Source organism: Oncorhynchus clarkii, chromosome 14, assembly GCF_045791955.1.
Source record: "Oncorhynchus clarkii lewisi isolate Uvic-CL-2024 chromosome 14, UVic_Ocla_1.0, whole genome shotgun sequence".
Classification (NCBI taxonomy): domain Eukaryota; kingdom Metazoa; phylum Chordata; class Actinopteri; order Salmoniformes; family Salmonidae; genus Oncorhynchus; species Oncorhynchus clarkii.
The window spans coordinates 13,038,479-13,057,500 of NC_092160.1; the positions used below are offsets into that span (position 1 = coordinate 13,038,479).

Here is a 19,022-nt window from a genome sequence, read left to right on the forward strand (position 1 = left end):
AAGTGTCAGGCTGTGGTACACTCTTTAATGAGGAGGAGGGGAACATTTAAGCCTTGGAAACTAAGGTAGCGAATCCGACAGATGTTTGATCAAGATTTGATGAGAGTCTACCTGTCTGCTCAACTGCGTTGAGATTTGACTTATAAAACAAAGAAGGTCCCTGCTTCCTGTATGTTTTGAGAGTGTAGAAGTTGAAATGGGGGAGTGATTGTTTTCATTCTTTTCCAGAACTGTAGGGATAAGGTTATTCTGTCTAATGCAGTTGTACACGTTTCCCCTTATGCCCAGGTAATGCTGTGCCAAGTTCAAACAGCATAGAGTCATTTTGTGTAAATTTTCCTAAAGCAGTGTATTGTTCTTTTCACACCAGTGTAATGCTCTTGACTGGGGAAACCTCCTTTCATCTCCTTTAGCAGGGCCTTTCCTCTGTTGATGGATTGGCTTGGGACACAGCCAAATGGAAGACTGAGCTGATATACTCATTTATGCCATTGTACTGTTTATAAGCAACCCTGAGAAAACTGCTTATAAATTTCTGACATTTAAAGTACACATAGGCTACATTTGCTTTGTAGTTTCTTTCCCCAATACCCCACAGCCAGATCAAGCCAGAATAAGTATTTTTGGTGAAGCTGTTGTTTGGTATTGCACACAGTGTAACCTGAATCCAACAAGCCAGTTCATTCAAGTTAATACAACTGACAGTCCTAATTCTATTGTAGGCTGTCTACATTGTTCAGGTCGTTCTGAGTTGGTTGCATGCTATGAAACACGCCTGCCCGCTATTTGTGAATTCCGCTGACGATGCAGTGTCATCTCTGACTGCTGGCAGTGAAAAGAGCCGCGAAACAAAAGGCAGAGCGAAACAGGAAGCCAAGAAAATGAACAGCAATGACTTCCTGCTCTTGTTCTGGCAACCCGCAGGTTTGTTTACTGGTGGCACCATTGCTTCTGCTAATCAAAGGCATGGCCAGGAAAGTGGGAAAAAACAAAGATTGACACCGACCATACAGCACTTGACAAGTGGCCTCGTCGCGTTTGTTCAGCAAAATTAAACACTCTGGAATTTTTTCACCTGCTCAAGCAAGCAGCCCGCGAGTTAAAAATAAAGACAATGCGCATACATTACCATACATAATACACAGCGACCCCCATTTAATATGCAAATTCCCTGAAATATTACTGAACACCTTCTGTTCGGAGCGAATACATTTGAATTTGCAATTAGAATGATCCTGTATAATTAATGAAAAGCGTCAATTTTTGGCTGCTTACTAATTTGATGAAACATATTGATGGGGCATTTAGGGAGCCAGCCGAATTGGAAGCGAAGCTGGACCAGAACTAGGAAAAGAACCAGAACGTGGTGCAGTTCCCATATGACGGTCCTGCTTGTGCTTAAGGTGCAGTCAGCTTGTGCGTGCTGGTGGCAGCGGTTGGATACACAGACCTTAATTAACCAGGAAGAATGTGACCTGGCTGTGTCCCCGAGATGGCACAGAACAAATTGCCTGAATCGCACATTGGCTTCATCTACAAATCAGGGAGTGTGTGTGTACTTGTGTCTGCCATGTCTGGTCCTAGCTCTTTATCTTAGCAGAGCTAAGAGACAAGAGAGTCGGAATCTTAAAACACAAAGAGGTGTAGAGAAACTGAAACAAGTGGAACTTAGTTCTACTGCTTTTACAAAGTGCTGTACAACTCTCAAGATTTAAGGACTGTTGTAGTTTCCTTCACAATGAATTTTGAAACAACATTTGTCTCCATAAACCTGTTTCCCATCTTTTGAACATTACAGCTATGGTTGATTTACTGATACATCATACATTTATAGCAGTAACCTGTTCAGATTTGGCAGATTGTTAGTAGTTTTTATCCCACTAAGATATTTCCAAATTGTCATAATTGTAAAAAGGCTATTCTTTGTGTGGACCTCTTATCTGCACACCAATACAATCTACTACCCAAACTACTCTACTCAAACATAAATTCTTCACAGTCCAATCAAATCTACTCCAACAAAATGTCTTTAATTGATTACCAATAGTGAATAATGCTGGGCGTACATTTTTACAGTGCATCAAATACTTTCTTTAAATGATGTTATCTTTATGGAAATGATATCTAGGCATTTAAATGTGATAGTGAGATTTTGACTGTTTCAGTGTGGTATTTTGGCCATAGTTATTACACTGGGCACCATATTGTTATACATATCTTGTCTGCCATGCCATGTGGACGGAATGGACACTGAGGCGCGCCAGAGTAGAATTCCGTGCCATGGCAGTGTAATTGCAGAACCGCGGGCAGCCAATGGGAGTCCTCAGAGAACAGAACTAAACCCTAGTCATGGCAGGGGACACGCCAGCTGATTAGGAACCATCCTAACCACCCCAAAACGTCAAACCACTTCACAAAAATCCCCAATCATCCAAATCAGATGAAAACATAAGCTTGCTCCCAGGGACTTTGTCTCCTACTTGTTGTCGTTGACACTTTTGACCCCTAGCTCTCATCTTTGTGTTTTTAATGTTATGTCTGGCTTAGTCCCTGTAGTGTATGTAATCCATATAACACACACACACACACACACACACACACACACACACACACACACACACACACACACACACACACACACACACACACACACACACACACACACACACACACACACCTACCTCTTGACTCTCATTTGAATGGTTAGGGTGGAGGGTTAATGTGAAATCCATAGAGGGAGCACAACCAGCAGCTGATGCTGAGATAATGCTTTTGTCACGGAGGTATTTGGCCGTGTGTGACTGAGGGTGTGTTGCTGTTTTTGGAACGATTGACCCGTGTGTCAGCTCGGAGTTGTGCGAGCCTTGTGCATTTTGTGTGTGTCTGTGTGTGTGTGTGCATTGTGGTCTTCTGCATATTATTATCAGTTAACCTGTAGTGTTGTAATGTTGATGTGAGCACATAGCATTTTTCATTTTTGCATACATGCTGGAGAATGTATTCATGTAAGTGTGAACACATTTACGAGTGTGTGTGCGCCTATTTGTATGTCTGTGTGTGTCTGGGCTGGATCCAAGCTGTGCACCTGCACCACTCTCAGGACTTCATTTCCCTCTCCACTCTCCTGTGGCAGACAGCCATGCTGGAATATCTACTGCTTTCCCAGCAGCTCCATATCAATTACTCTGCACTTCTCACCCACTTATGAATATTTATGATATTTGTAATAAAGTACCTCTCCTAACTTGCTCTTTGTTTCTTGTGCCCCATTTATTGAGGCCTGTTTGCTTTACCTAGACCAGTAGGTGTAGGCTATTAAACCCTTTCAAGCCCTAGGATCAGTTGGTTTTGTGTGCGTGTGTGTGCACGTTTGTGTCTTTGTGTGTGTGTGTGTGTGTGTGCATAATTTTTGGGGGACAAAACCACTGCAAATAGCAAACAATTGTTCTTTAAAAAAATATATTTTCACTTCTTCTTCATTTATACATTTTAGTATATTTTCTAAATATGAATGACACTTTCATAGACAGAAAATGTATTTGAGATCAATGCCGGATTATCGAATGGGCATGCAGAGAAAGTGCCCTGGGGCCCCCGACCTCCTTGCAGGAAATGAGCTATTCAAACAACAAAACATTTTCTCCTACCCATGGCAAAAAGTGTAGAATTGCAGGAAAATAGCTTTAAAACTGCAACATTTTCTCTTAGCCTCATGATAAAATGTGTAGAATAGTATTATGAAATCGCAACTGTTTCTCTCTGCACCATTGCAAAATTTGTTGAAATGCAGTTAGCCCACCCCCAAATGTGGTAGTCCAGCCCTGTGTGAGACACATATTTCAGTGCTTCAGGAAGAAGTTACAGTAAGATACTGTAGGTCTGTATCGCTCTGGAGAGAGACTTAATTCCTCTCTGGCACATTGGCGTCTGGATGCTATTAGCTGTGAATGATTTCATGAGTAATCCACTTACACTGGCTGGGAATATGAAAAGATGAATGTTGACATCAATTCTGCACTCTGGACAATAAAGGATGTAGCGTTTCTCGCTGATGAGAGCAGCATATTGTTTTTTAAATGAAAAATAAACGTTAAACGCAGCATCAATTCTAATTCATTGGATTATTTAATGTTTCATTACTGGTGTGCTGAGGACTCATTGGTGGTATTGTTAGAGTGTCGAGAGGATATGTTTTCATTCATACTCTGACTCATCTGCAGTCCATTCTAGTAGGAACTCTATTCTCCCACACTGGGAGTGAAACTCTCCAGTGTAGGTCAGGGGCAGTTAGGATGGATTCCACTGATGCGCACAGCAGACATGGTCCGTGTTCGTGACTATTTTCTCACAGGCTTATATGAAAGAGATAGAAAAATAGCTTTAAAATATACTGAACAAAAATATAAACACAACATGCACAATTTCATTGATTTCACTGAGGTACAGTTCATATAAGGAAATCAGTCAATTGGAATAAATTCGCTAGGGCCTAATCTATGGATTTCACATGACTGGGAATACAGATATGCATCTGTTGGTCACAGATACCTAAAAAAAAGGGCCTCGTCATGGGCCTCAGGATGTCGTCATGGTATCAAATTGCCATCGATAAAATGCAATTGTGTTCATTGTCCATAGCTTATGCCTGCCCATAACATAACTCCACCACCACCGTGGGGCACTCTGTTCACAACGTTGACATCAGCAAACCTCTCGTCCACACGATACCATACATGTGGTCTGCGGTTGTGAGGCCAGTTGGAGGTACAGTACTGCCAAATTCTCTAAAATGACATTGGAGGCGGCTTATGGTAGAGAAATTAACTTTAAATTCTCTGTAAACAGCTCTGGTTGACATTCCTGCAGTAAGCATGCCAACAAATTTGTGAAAAACATTTGAAAGAAATACACTTTTGTGCGTATGGAACATTTCTGGGATCTTTTATTTCAGCTCATGAAACATGTGGTGAACACTTTACCTGGTGCGTTTACATTTTTGTTCAGTTTAGAAATGCCTTCGACTAACTGTCATTTTTTCACTAATCTCTTACTTTGATTCATTATTCTCTTACAAATAAAATGTCACACTTTGTACTCACAGGTCTTGCATAACATTAATGCTAAGGCAGGTTCATTTGAATCTGGACCATAGTTACCGGACCCACTTCAGATTAAAAAACGTACATACTTTGCTCTTAAAACCCGAGCCAAAAGGTATCGAAACGATAATCACAACCTTAACACCCACTTCTCTCTACTTATCCAAGCAGCCGGGAAACATAATGTATTCATAAAGCTAAATCTGCTCAGTGAGACTGGGAGGAGATGTTTTTGATGACTGCAACTGGCCCCTAATGGTGTCCAGGGCCAGGCCAAGGTCCAGGCAGATGGCGTGATGGAGTTCACCTTGTCCATGACCGCCTCATTCCCAAAGCAGCTGAGAGAAGTCTTGAGCCAAACAGATGGAGAATATCACTGGGTTATCTCTCTCTGTGAGTTAAAAACCTATGTCTGAAATGAGAGCCCCAGTTAGAAAAGGAGCATAACACAACAACAAACGTCTTCTCTACCCAAGCCCCGGCGTTGTTTTTTCCAATTAGGTGTTGTTTTGCGCTGTGTTGACTCCCGGATGAAGTTTCCTCCTCCTTTTATTTGGGCTCCAGTCGTGTTTGATTAAACCTACCGTTTGAGGCAGTCTAACATGGTTGGGTTCTCCGCCGACTTCAAAGGCGGGCGTAAATTACACTGACTTTGTAACGATTGCATCATTATGCTTCTTCTATCAATGTATCACTGCCTATATATCGGTTTGTTCCTCCCTCCTTCCTTCCTCCCTTTTTCTTTGTCTTATCTCCTCTTCAGCACACAAGGAGTACAAACAAACAGAACAACTAGGAGGCTGACATGTTTTTCCCTAGTCAGGTGACAGGGGAGGAAGTCTCTGTTGTCTATAGAGGCATTCTCGGCGTACTGTCTCCATTCACAAACAATTGAAGGGGCCAGCGCTTGAAAAGGTTAAAGTGGCATGAGCGATATTAAAATTAAACGCTTGAGAGGCAACCCCCAGGCCATTTATTCAAATGGGAGAGTTATTTTTAATTTTGGTTCAATAAAGCAAGACGCTCACCCATCTCTGCCCAGATACTTAATTAAATACTTCACGCAGTATATTAGTTTTCTGACGCCAGGCCCCGTTTGGAATAGTAATAGCCATAAAGAGAAACATTTGTCTGACAGACAAAGTGAGGGATAAATCACTCTTTCCCCGAAGAACGGTTTTGAAATCATAAAAAGACCCTGTCTGTTGGTGTGAGAGAAATGATATTACTTAGTAGGGTCCATTTCTCAGACCATTATAATTTGCATTCTTTTTCTGAGAGACAAAATACCCTACTAGTTTTCTGTGGTTAATATTCATCTATTGTTATTATTATAAAAGCATATCTGGCAACTCACTGGAACCTGAACTGTGACTGAATAGAACCACAAATTATTTTCCTTGTTTCTGTTCTGTAGTTCTGTGGTCATATTACTCTCCTATACAGGAAGTTGATATACAATACATCTTGGTTGAAGCCTGCTTAATGATGGGACTTGGATTCAGTCCCTTTTTCCAGTTACATTACACTGCAGTACAGTATGTATAAATGTGGTCTACATTTTTTTTTTACAGTACAGCATATCTCCTCTCCCTCTCCTCCAAGTAAGATGTCTCCCTGTGGGCTGTTTCCATGGCTCTGGCTGTGCTTGGTGTCTGCCTTACATCCCCATATTTCTCACACTGATCCCAGTCTGCAGGGTCTAAACTGGTGGCATCTGCTAGTCCGTCTCTCCCTCTGTTTACCAATATGCTCGCAATCTGTCCATAGGCCCCTCATTGACTGAAATATATGGCTTCATCTCAAGTATACAGTGGATCTCCCTCTCCTTAGTCCTTAGCATGCTACAGCAGTGGATTAGGCCTGATTGATTCTGCCATGCACTGAGTGTGCAGTATGTACAGGTACTGTGAGGTTGTTCCTCTAAAATCAGGATAGATGCCATTTATTGGTGAATAACAGACATGGTTTGGATAAAAAACTGTCATCAGGTGTATGGTGTTCAGCTCTTTGTTACTCCAGTGTCTGTGATAGTGTGTGTGTGTGTGTGTGTGTGTGTGTGTATTTATTTGTGTGTGTGTGTGTTACCACTCTACAAGCAGTCCTCTCTGCTCCGTCTCTCTACCTCGACAGCCTGCCTGCTCTGGCGCTAGGCCCGAGGCCCACTCTGCATTAAAAAGCCTGCAGGCCCCGGTGTGAAAAATGGGGCCATTTGTGCTTGTTTGTAAGTCCTGTCAAAAAGCAGCACCTCTGGCCCGGCCAGTTAACAAATTGGATGTTTAATCTGGTGACATTCCTTTCTGGGCCAAGGGCTAATGTATGTGTCTGAGAATAACCTGGGCGGCAGGAGTGATAGATGGCGGCCTATTATGGCCGGTATTTAAATCAGAGAGGACAATTCCTCTGTCGCCGCCCCCAGACTGACAGCTTGATTTCAGCGCTGGGGCCTGGATGGAGCTGTCAATCAATGTGTCAGGGAGGGATTTTATTTTTTCTTCCTCTACCGGAAAGGTTGTTGGACAGCCCGTCCTCTCTCTCGTCTAGACGGTGATTGTAGAGATGTTAGGAAGGATGGAGGCGAGGCTATCTGGTAGCCACAGGTCTGTGACTTTGACCAGCTGACATACGTGGAATGTGCTTGAATTCTACTCTCTGATGCCTGGCACAGAAACAACCCGTAGCTCCTTCCCCCTAGGCATTTATAGATCTGGGAGGATTGGATAAGTATAAGCAATATGGTGAAAGTTCGCACTAGCCTATCATATGGAAATGGCTTATATTGGCATATATTTCCAGACAGAAAGATGTTTCCAGACAGATGCCTCATCTGTCTTGACACTGATGTCAAACATTTAAAAAATTGGTTCAGACTTACTCAAAGAGATTCAATTGATATAAATTGACTCAATTGATGTTTTAACCCTCCAGTTTCAAGCTGTCAGTAGACCTAGTCAAGTTAATGATTCAATGAATTATTCAACGCCACCTCTATGAAAGAGCTGCTTCTGCATTCAACTCCATACATCGCTGTTCAGGGCTTTACCTCTCATTGTGGGGATTCTTCCCCTGCTGTGGAACTTATCATAGGGTCTGTGTGTGTGTTTGTGTGTGTGTGTGTAGCCTATGCATGCATGCTTGTGTGTGCAACCTCCTCCTGCTGTTTCACTCATCACATTGTGTGTGTGTGTGTGTGTGTGTGTATGTGTGTGTGTGTGTGTATCCACCTGCTGTTTCACTCCTGCTGAATTCCTCAGTTTGAGCTCTCAGCCTCTGCTTTTGATGCACAGCGTTTGTTGTGGTTCTATATCTGACGCTCTGAATACACAACCCGAATACATCTGTTCACCGTTCCCACTCTACCTCCAAAACACCTGAGCATGTCTCTTCTACCTTTTCAAACTTTCCAAACAGTACCGAGGTTTAAAGGTGTTTGATACAATTACACTCATATGTAACAGGGGAGTGTGATCTTTCTGGTGTGTGAAATTATTATGGGTTGTGGAACCAAAGGACTGATTTTTGCAGCTTGCTACAATTTCTAACCCATGCCTGGACCATGAGGTCACGGCAAGTCACATATTTTATTCTCTCTCGTTAGAGCATTATGTCATAGAGTGATTTCGATTGGAGAGACAATATGTTCTTTGCCATGGCAACAGGGTCAAAACACAGCTGAGGAGGGACCAGAGGTAACCGGAGTGCAGCGGAGCAGAGTGTGTACGTGTGTGTGTGTGTGTGTGTTTGAATGCGAGTGAGTGTGTGTGTGCACGTGTGTGTTGTGCATGGATTCGAAGGCGGGTTAAGTACAAACGTACAGGAGGTTGTGGAGGAACACTGGTTCACTTGGCCAAACAAACAAACTCCCATTCTCTCTGTGCACCAAAGCACTTTCTCACATCCACCCTCAGAATAGAGCCAGCCACGTATGAAATAATGATGGGATGTTCTGTTCATATCTGTGCTCCAGGAATTCTGCATGTGTTTTTCAACGATAGATCTCACATTAAAATTGGAAACAGAGACAGATTTTGCTGAACACACAGCAACATTTTTCACAAGCTGGTAACACTACTGTAACACTTTACTATAAGAAATCAGGACTGCTTTCGAAAGGATAATGTTGATATGATAAATTAAATATTGATTTAGTATAGTCAGATATTTTCTATGATCTAATTATGTATCATCTCTTATACAGTAGCAGAGTTATTTTATCCTATAATGGAAATGGCCAGCCGCCAATTTACCAGGTTCAGACAAAGTCTTCATCCCAAACATTTTCAGCAGTAATGGATATTATGTCACATTATTTTGAATGTTGAATAATCTGCCTCTGATCAAAGATGAAAGGTGAGGTAAAGGCCTGGTGCTGGTTTTTATTGCGATCAATTAAAATGGATTTGATTTTCAGATATTTAATGCCATCTGTCTGTATTGATGAATCCTCCTCTTGTACTGTGTTCATTTCCAGGCAGAGAGACAGCCTTCCTTAATATGTTGGAAGTGAAACAGACCCTTATAGAACACATAATGTGGCCACTCAATATTTTAGAAGTAGAAAATGAATTGTGCAAGACACTCTTAGCAGAATAAACTGCTTTTGTGTCTCTGGCAAAGTTTGGGGAATAAGGGACCAGAGCCATAATGCGTTGTTAAGACACTTAAGACAATAGACAGTCAAGAATGTGTGTGTGTGTTTGTGTAGAGAGGGAGAGAGAGAGAGAGAGAGAGAGAGAGAGAGAGAGAGAGAGAGAGAGAGAGAGGGATCTGTTCCAGTGACTGTTTTAGTGCCTCATCAAATATTTAGTTTGATTGTACATGGTCCTGTAATTGCCATCTTGGCTACTGAATTATTGATGGCATGTAGCAGAGCTGAGGAGAACCCTGGTCTTGGAGAGTTGGCAGAAGGGGGGGGTCACACACACACACACACACACACACACACACACACACACACACACACACACACACACACACACACACACACACACACACACACACACACACACACGCACTGAGCCATATTGTTAACTCCAGCCGTTTCATAGCCTAATTAGCTGTACAGGAGCTTCCTCAGAATGTGTCAGTAATAATTGGAGGAAGGCATTTGTTTTCAACACAGAAGAGTAAATATTAGTTACTGTAATAAGACTGTGTGGAATATGGTTCCTTCTAATGTTGAGGAACAATGTTCCCTGAATTTAGCAGCACGACAATAATTAATGTACACTAGATCAAATCAAATGACAACTGATTGTGAAACAATTAGTGACATAGCTAATTGTGTTTCAGTGTCTTAGTGCACTGGGCAGACTGTGAATCTCTGGGTCCAATCCAAGTGTTTGATTAGACCTTCTCTCAGTTATACTGTAAAGCAATTCAGTAGCGTGTCATCTCTCAACTGGCTCCAACCTTAGTTAAAAAATGGGAGAAGTCGACCTCAAAGAATCTGAGGCGCTATCTCATTGCCTCCTGGTGTTGCTCATCTTAGAGTAAACGCCACCGCATGGCTCTGACTTTTCATAAAAAGCAGCAAACACTCAAAGCAAATTGTGGGTCAGAATTGGTAACGCGGCAGCTTTTAAAAATACCCTGCTGAAATATTGATTTTTTTTCTTCTTCTTGCCTAACGCAATAAGTGAAAGATGGGGAAGGTGTGTGTGTGTCGTGTGTTTGTGTGTGTCTGTGTGTGTCTGTGTCTGTGTGTATGTGTGTGTGCATTGTATGGAGTCAGGAGGGCCTTGTTATTTGAGCCAGACATAATTGCTTCAGTATAGTGCTATGGGTGTGGCCCCAGAGTGACATCATTCAGAGTGGACCGCAGCTCACATCCCTGTAATGAAAATGATGCTGAAGTCACACACTTATTCCCTGCTCAGGCTCATTCAGCTTTAGTGTACATAATATGAAATATCTCAAGCTTTATTCCTTTGACAGAATACACTGCATCCAGTGTTTCAATGCTTGCAAAGCTCTCATTTTGTAATATTTTAAGTAAGTGATTTCCTATAGGGGCTCTTAGGATGCTTGACCTTTACGTTCGGTGTTTAATTCATTTCCCCCGTCCTGGCCTACTGCCGCTTTGTTCAGCTTCTGTTGCCAAGGTTATTCATAAGGCTGTTGTATTTGGACTAACTACATGCTGCGTTCCAATAGTCACATCTCCTCTCCCTTACGTCAACAAGGTCTTATGGGCAAAAAGTCTTAAATGCAGAAGGTCTTATGGGCAGGAGGTCTTACGGGCAGAATGTCTTATGGGTAGGAGGTCTTACGGGCAGAATGTCTTACGGGCAGGAGGTCTTATGGGCAGGAGGTCTTATGGGCAGAAGGTATTATGGGCAGGAGGTCTTATGGGCAGGAGGTCTTATGGGCAGAAGGTCTTATGGGCAGGAGGTCTTATGGGCAGGAGGTCTTATGGGCAGGAGGTCTTACGGGCAGAATGTCTTATGGGCAGAAGGTCTTATGGGCAGATGGTCTTGAAAGATAAAACTGAGATGGAGTAGTAAACCCATCCAGTCCTTTCGTCTATCAGCTGTCACTGATGAAAGGAGACAAGGACAAAAGGAGACAAGGAAGGGATGCCTTGAGAAGAATGGGAACTCAGCCTAAACTGAGAAAAGATAGAGGAAAGGAAAGACTAGGTTAGCCTAGCACAACTACAGCAGCAGGACTTCCTGCCACTAGCCACAGCTCCACATTAGAGGCTGGCAGGCCCACACACACCTCTGTAATTGATTGCAGGGCAGCGTAATGAGGTGACGGCTTACAACGCTTTTACCTACTTGTTAAGAGCAGAGGAGAGACGGGGAAAAACAGCCTGGAACTAATAACGAAGCCGTGGCTGTAGATGGACATTCATTATTTATGGTGGTTTAATATGTTTTCAATACTGAGGGAGGGAGGGGTTGAACAGAGAAGGAAAAGTTACTCCCTGGCTTTCCTCCCTTCTGTCCTTCTCTAAATTTAGCCTACGTGATTATTATATGTGTATATTTATCTGAGAAAGGAGGTTTGAAATAACTTCCAATCAGGTGTGTAAGTTCATTGGATTGTCACAGATACCCTAGAGACTGAAGCTGGAGAGATAACAGTAGAAGAGAGTATTGAATATTTGAAGTGAAATATATGGTGAAACGTGGTCAAAATGTTGATGGGCTCCAGTGCTGAGCGGTGCAGCTTCCAAAAGCCTGAGAGTCATTTTCTCCCACTAACTCTAGTCTCTTCTGATATGATAAGGATGTCTCAGCATCATATGTCTCGTATAAACTGTCACTTAAAATTCTCTTCCAATTTGAAAGCTAAAACAAAAGAATCTCTGCAAGTCTGGTTTCGAACGGCGTTTCAATGCTCATACTCTTAATATAGGCCAATAGAACGGGTGTATAGTCATTATGTTTCTGATATAAAGAAAACCCTGGTGGTTTATAAACAAGGGATTGGAATTTGTCCAATCATACAGAATTGTACTTCTTATTTACAATCTAAGTGAAGTAAAACAGTTTTCTGATGGGTTTGGGTAACCCTTTAGTGACAGATTCATTGTGCAGCTGTGAAGTAACACAGTTTACAGCAAGAGCTTGACCTAAAAACAGACCACTTTCTCTCATTCCCATTTCTCAAAGTTGAGATCAGCATTCAACTTCCGTCTTGTCATCTTCTACAAGCAGCTACTTCTCCCTCTGCTTCTACAAGCAGCTACTTCTCCCTCTGCTTCTACAAGCAGTTACTTTTCCCTCTGCTTCTACAAGCAGTTACTTCTCCCTCTGCTCCTACAAGCAGTTACTTCTCCCTCTGCTTCTACAAGCAGTTACTTTTCCCTCTGCTTCTACAAGCAGCTACTTATCCCTCTGCTTCTACAAGCAGCTACTTCTCCCTCTGCTTCTACAAGCAGTTACTTCCCCCTCTGCTTCTACAAGCAGTTACTTCTCCCTCTGCTTCTACAAGCAGTTACTTCTCCCTCTGCTTCTACAAGCAGTTACTTCCCCCTCTGCTTCTACAAGCAGTTACTTCTCCCTCTGCTTCTACAAGCAGTTACTTCCCCCACTGCTTCCGAGCTGCTATAGCAGAACCAATCCAAAGGGAACCAGGCTTTGATCAGGTGCCGCCTTTCCATGAAGAGACCTGGAATCTTACATTCCTTGTCAACTCCTGCCCAGTGGCAGATGGAGGATCCGGGGCTGCCGAGACAACATCACATGCTCCCCCCTCCACGGACCTCACCATCATCACTCTATTCCTATTTTTGTGTTCTCCGTTTTTTTTCCTTCAGTTTTCTTGTCGTTTCGAAAGCTGTGGCGAATCTTAACTCTGAACTGGCTCTACCCAGGGCTTCTAAGAGGGTATGTTCCAGATTCTCGCTTTTTCTGCGAGTTGGTGTGCCTGCTTGGTTGAGCTCTGCTCTGGTCTAATTCCATTGAAAAACACATTGTAGCTGTAATATCAGCGCGGCTGGTTGGCTTGCCAGGCCCTTGTCTCCAGCTGCGTTTTAATTCAATCCCTATTGATCTATATCACTCCTCCCAAGGACTCTAATATCATATGAATTGGGCTTGGGGATGAGTTCCCCATGTTGTTTTATTCCATTGTCATAAAGGACATTAGTAGCCTACAGTGCACCCAAGATAAAGTTTCAGTCAATACCAGCTAAATAGAGTAGCCATTAAAAAAAACAAAAAAAAACAAATGGCCATATTTCTTTATGTAACAGGGCTCTTTTGAACTCACAACCCCCTTTCTATTTCTTTGCTTAACACTGTACCGCCACTCAAGGCGGTTTAGATATTTTGATTGCGCAATGAGGAAATTGCTTCGCTTACCTCTGTGTGTGTTTTAAAGATATTGTTACTGTCTTATTAGGGAGAAATCGATGCTCTCTTCAGATAGCAACCATTTATTTCTCTCTGACAGGGCTGCTCTCCACTACAGGAGACTCCCAGCATCCTTTGCAACGGAAAAAAATTGGCGGCTGCATCGGACGAGGTTATCCCTTGGTTAATGTGACATGGCTGTCTGCGACCTTGCCGGTTGTTAACTTCCTGGATTATTATTGTAATAATGTGGCAATTAAAAAGAAAGCGCTCCATCAAAATAAGGGGCTTGTGGTCCAGGAGATGGATATGCGGAGGTTACATGGCAGTGGGAAATGCATTAAGATGGCAATCCATTCTTACTGTATGACTGGGTGTCTTAGCTCCAACTACGGCTCATCCTCATTGATATCCATTCCCAATCAATACCCCTCTGTTACCGTAACAACAGTCAATCAACACACGGGAGAAAGGATTGGACATAAAGAAGGACAAATCAAAAGCCAACTCTAATGAGACACCATGAGTCTTTTTGTCTTTATATGACTAAATGAAGAAAAAGTTGTTTTATATATGACTAAATGAAAACAAATGTTTTACAGGATTTTATTCAAGCATTTACTGAGTGAGATGTCCTTTGTTTGATTTGGGCCAACCACAACATAATGAAGCATGGTTGCATTTAATTGTATTAGCTATTTTTTCCCACAGCATCTTATTGATAATTGTGTCATCATTTAGATGTGATCAACTGTTTTCAGTGCTTGAATGAAACCTTTTGATTAGAGTTCCAATGTAATATGTATGTACTTTTCTCTTGTGTTTACAGATTCTTCCTGAAGTTCTTCCTCAAATGCAATCAGAATTGTTTGAAAAATGCAGGGAACCCACGAGACATGAGACGGTTTCAGGTAAGACCCTATTTATGGTTGAACCTCCCACTATGGTTCCACACAACATAAGTTATCTCATTCTGCTCACAATCCAGGTACATTAATTAAAAACAACAGTATATCGTAAAGGTTCTCTGTTTATCTCACAGGTGGTGGTCTCCACTACGGTGAATGTGGATGGCCATGTCCTTGCTGTCTCCGACAACATGTTTGTCCACAACAACTCCAAACATGGCCGGAGGGCTCGACGCTTGGACCCCTCTGAAGGTACAACTATCTCACACTTACAGACAACTTGATACTTTCTCTAAAACCTCAATATGTCTTGGTGTCTTTGGCCACCTGTGTACCAATGTCTAAAAACTTTAGCTGTGGTGAAAATGATGGCGCCCCATTTTATTTTGCCCCAACGAACAACTAACTTTTAATCACATCATCCTCTTTATTGGACGAAATGAAACCATATCCTTAAGTCTGGAAAAGGATGATGACATCCTCATTGAAGTGGGGGACCTTATTACTAAAGCCCTAAAAAAAACACCCCTTCATCACATTGTAAAATCTACCTCACTGCGTCGTTTGCGGTTATGATGTAAGATGGTGCCTTACAGTGAGAAAGAATAGTACTATTGTTCTTAAAAAAATTAATATATATTGAACCTTTATTTAACTAAACAAGTCAGTTAAGAACAAATTCTTATTTACAATGACGGCCTAGGAACGGTGGGTTAACTGCCTTGTTCAGTTGCTAGCACTATTAAAACATTGTCCCCTTGTAACCTACCAGCCTAGCGACCACACAGTGAAACAGTTTCAACTTACTTCTCAAAGTTTCTGAGTTGAAAGACGACTAGAGCATTGCGATACACTGGATAAACAGTACTTAGGCATCCATAGAAACACCGTGAGAGAGTCCCATGGTTGGTCACCACTGACAGCACCAGAGCGCAGCCAGGAGAGCAGTACAGTACACGAGGCTATCACTGAAGTCATAGGCCCCACTTAGGGAATCTCACAGTCTTTCATCTCAGCCAGATTGGGATGTTTTCAGAGGCGATAAAGCCGACATCTGCTCCTGTCTTTGTTCCACCGTCCCTGTCCCCCCTCCTAGATAAATGTACAACGTTTCTACAGTCTGTTTCACGCCATTGTGTTTTATTCATTTGTGAGAGTCCCCCGTTTGACTGTGTGTTTACTGCTGTGGCAGAGGGAATTGAATAACGATGACAGGTGACTACCAGGGAACAGCCTCTACTCCATCAACACCCTCAGCAACTGTTAAATGACGTGAGAGAGACTCTGTTATACAGTATCCCATTGGAGGAAGCCCACTGTGTTTCCTTTAATCTACTGGTTTCAATTGCCATTTATAAACTGGGTGGTTTGATAGCTAATAGCTAATTGGCTGGCAGCCGTGGTATATCAGACCGTATACCACGGGTATGACAAAACATGTATTTTTAATGCTCTAATTACGTTGGTAACTAGTTTATAACAGCAATAAGGCACCTCTTGGTTTGTGGTATTTTGCCAATATAGGCACTCCGCGTACTCCGCAATGCGTCGTGCGTAAGAATAGTCCTGAGTCATGGTATATTGGCTATATACCACACCCCCTCGGGCCTTATTGCTTAATTAACTCTTTAAAGGTCTGTTTCCTATGCCCCTCTGCCTGGGTAGAGAAAAACATCATGACAAAAACAAAGAAAACCCAATTTAGGGATCACCTTTACATTTGCAAAGGCTAAATAGTTCCACCACTCCAGGGCACAGTTAGCATGACTACCTTTACACCATGGACCAGTATGCCTATATAGGATTACACTCCTATCAATTGAATTGAATTGGCATTTGTCCCTGACTTGAATCCAGGCATAAGATCTGGGCAAAGGTATCCCACCTCCACCGCAAGCCACAGAAATGATTTGATCACAGGCCTCTTTCCCCTCTTACAAGTGCTGTGGCTGTTTGGCCAGATATCCTGGAGACAGGACCAGTTAGTCAGCCTGTCTGTCTCCATCTTGTTCTGCCTACACACAGTCTGGTCAGGCAGGAGACACTGTAATGTTTCTATTGAGCTTATTGATCCTCTGAAATTGAAAGAAATCATAACTGTGCATTTTTGATGAGTGAACTAATTGACATCATAGACGGCAGGACCGTAGGCAGGACCGTACTACTACTATAAATCTGTTTGGAGAATTCACATAAAACAGTTGTCGCTAATTTGTTAATGCTACCCTTGCAATATGTCATGTTGCAATCTGACAGTGACAACATTCCTCTTAGCCTACAGTTATGTACTGTACTCATAAACAAAAGCTGGTAACGCAAGAAGTTTAAGTGATATTGAAATGACAACCCAGGTTGTACTTAAAACAAGTTGGAGGATTAAGTCCCTTTAAGTAGAAGTCATACCCGTCCTGCTGTCTGTGTTTCCGAAGCAGCTACGCCCTGCATCAAAGCCATCAGCCCGAGTGAGGGGTGGACGACCGGGGGAGCCACTGTCATCATTATCGGAGACAACTTCTTTGATGGACTGCAGGTGGTCTTCGGCACTATGCTGGTCTGGAGTGAGGTGGGTCCAGATACACACGCACTCACACACACACACACTCAAACGTACGCACACGCACACACGCACGCACGCATACACGCACACACACACACACACACACGCACGCACACACGCACACACACACACACACACACACACACACACACACACACACACACACACACACACACACACACACACACACACACACACACACACACACACACACACACACACACACACACACACACAACCATGAAAAAGGAATAGCTGAAAAGTCTAGGTGAAGAAACTAAGAGTATGACCCGCACCGGGTCATTTTAAGGCAGGCCATAAAATATTGAAATATGTTCAGGGTGGAACACCTGCTTCAGAGACGACAGGGGCTGTCTCGGTGCTTAGACCTCGGTCACTCTGTTAGAGGCAGGCAGACACCTTCCCTCCACAGAGTCTCTATTTCTAACACATACGGTACACACATGGAACTAATTGTCAAACTCACTGCCTTAATCAGTGTGTATTCGGGTTTACCATGTTCCATAGTTTGTCCATATGTACTGCCTGAACTGGAAGTTGCTCCAGATATTATTGTCTGCTAAATGACTTCTATAAATATAAAATGGGAATTTTCTAGACAGAGTTGTGGATGATGCTGTAAATTTACCTTGAAGATCGAACTAAGACGTTATTGTAAATAAATAACAAGTAACGTAAATAGACCGTACCTCCCACAGTGCACTGCTCTTAGCGTTAAATGAGTGTGTGCGTGTTGATGTGTTCCAGCTAATTACCCCCCACGCCATCCGGGTCCAGACGCCCCCTCGCCACATCCCAGGGGTCGTGGAGGTCACACTCTCCTACAAATCCAAGCAGTTCTGCAAAGGGGCGCCAGGGCGGTTTGTCTACACTGGTAAGATCACTGTTCATTTCTTTTTCCTCTTCCTCCTCCCATTGTTTTTTTTGTTTTGCCCTCTCTCTATATCTCTCTGCTTCCTCCTCTCCTGCCCTTTAATGTTCTTGGTGTCACTTTATCTGAAGGTTTGTTTATTAACTGCTTATAAATGTTATTACATAGTTCAACCATTATATTGAGTATAGAAAATGGGACTGTTATATCTTCCTATAGGATTTATTGTCCTCTATGCTATATATTACCGTACATATAGTGGTGGCTACATTCCCACCTCTCCTCTGTCCTTTCAAGGTGGTAAACATTTTCCCTTGTTCAAGGGCATTGAGTCCTACCCTTCTTTTTTTGCTGGAGTTTTTCCCCAGGTTATCCTTCAAGCCTTTGTCTGATGTCCAGACTTTTATGCTGGTCCGTGATTGCCGCCAGAATGGAGTATCGCTCCCTTAAATCAGCGCTTTACTATTACCGATTATTACTTTGGAATATCCAGATGCCATTCAAAGTTGCAGAAAGGTCAGATGGATGGCTGTTTAGTGAGATAAGTAAATGTCACTCCGTTGCGGATGAAAGATGGGACTGCGTTAAGGCTTTCTGTTAAACATAGGTATTCGCTGCAGCCTGCTCCCCTCTTTGTTCAAAGCACCGCTTAGTTCGGATGCAAGTGTTAGCGGAGCAAATAGACAACTTCACAATGGGCCGTCCAACCCAGCTTACGATTCCTTTTGCAATGCTAATATCTGATTCCATTTGGCGATA

The 19,022-nt window shown here is 42.7% G+C and overlaps 1 protein-coding gene across 10 annotated transcripts in view; it reads left to right on the forward strand.

The window, feature by feature from the left end:
* Positions 1 to 19,022, forward strand: part of LOC139366305 (transcription factor COE3-like) — a 99,489-nt gene that overhangs the window by 40,493 nt on the left and 39,974 nt on the right. For 5 of the 10 annotated variants that reach the window (XM_071103647.1, XM_071103643.1, XM_071103641.1 and 2 more), the window contains exons 7-10: positions 14,736 to 14,817; positions 14,949 to 15,066; positions 17,247 to 17,377; positions 18,140 to 18,266. In XM_071103647.1, coding sequence (XP_070959748.1) covers positions 14,736 to 14,817; positions 14,949 to 15,066; positions 17,247 to 17,377; positions 18,140 to 18,266 — 458 coding nt within the window. Of the gene's footprint in view, positions 1 to 14,735; positions 14,818 to 14,948; positions 15,067 to 17,243; positions 17,378 to 18,139; positions 18,267 to 19,022 lie in introns of all 10 variants that reach the window. The other 5 variants (XM_071103642.1, XM_071103644.1, XM_071103646.1 and 2 more) reach the window with 1 other exon arrangement.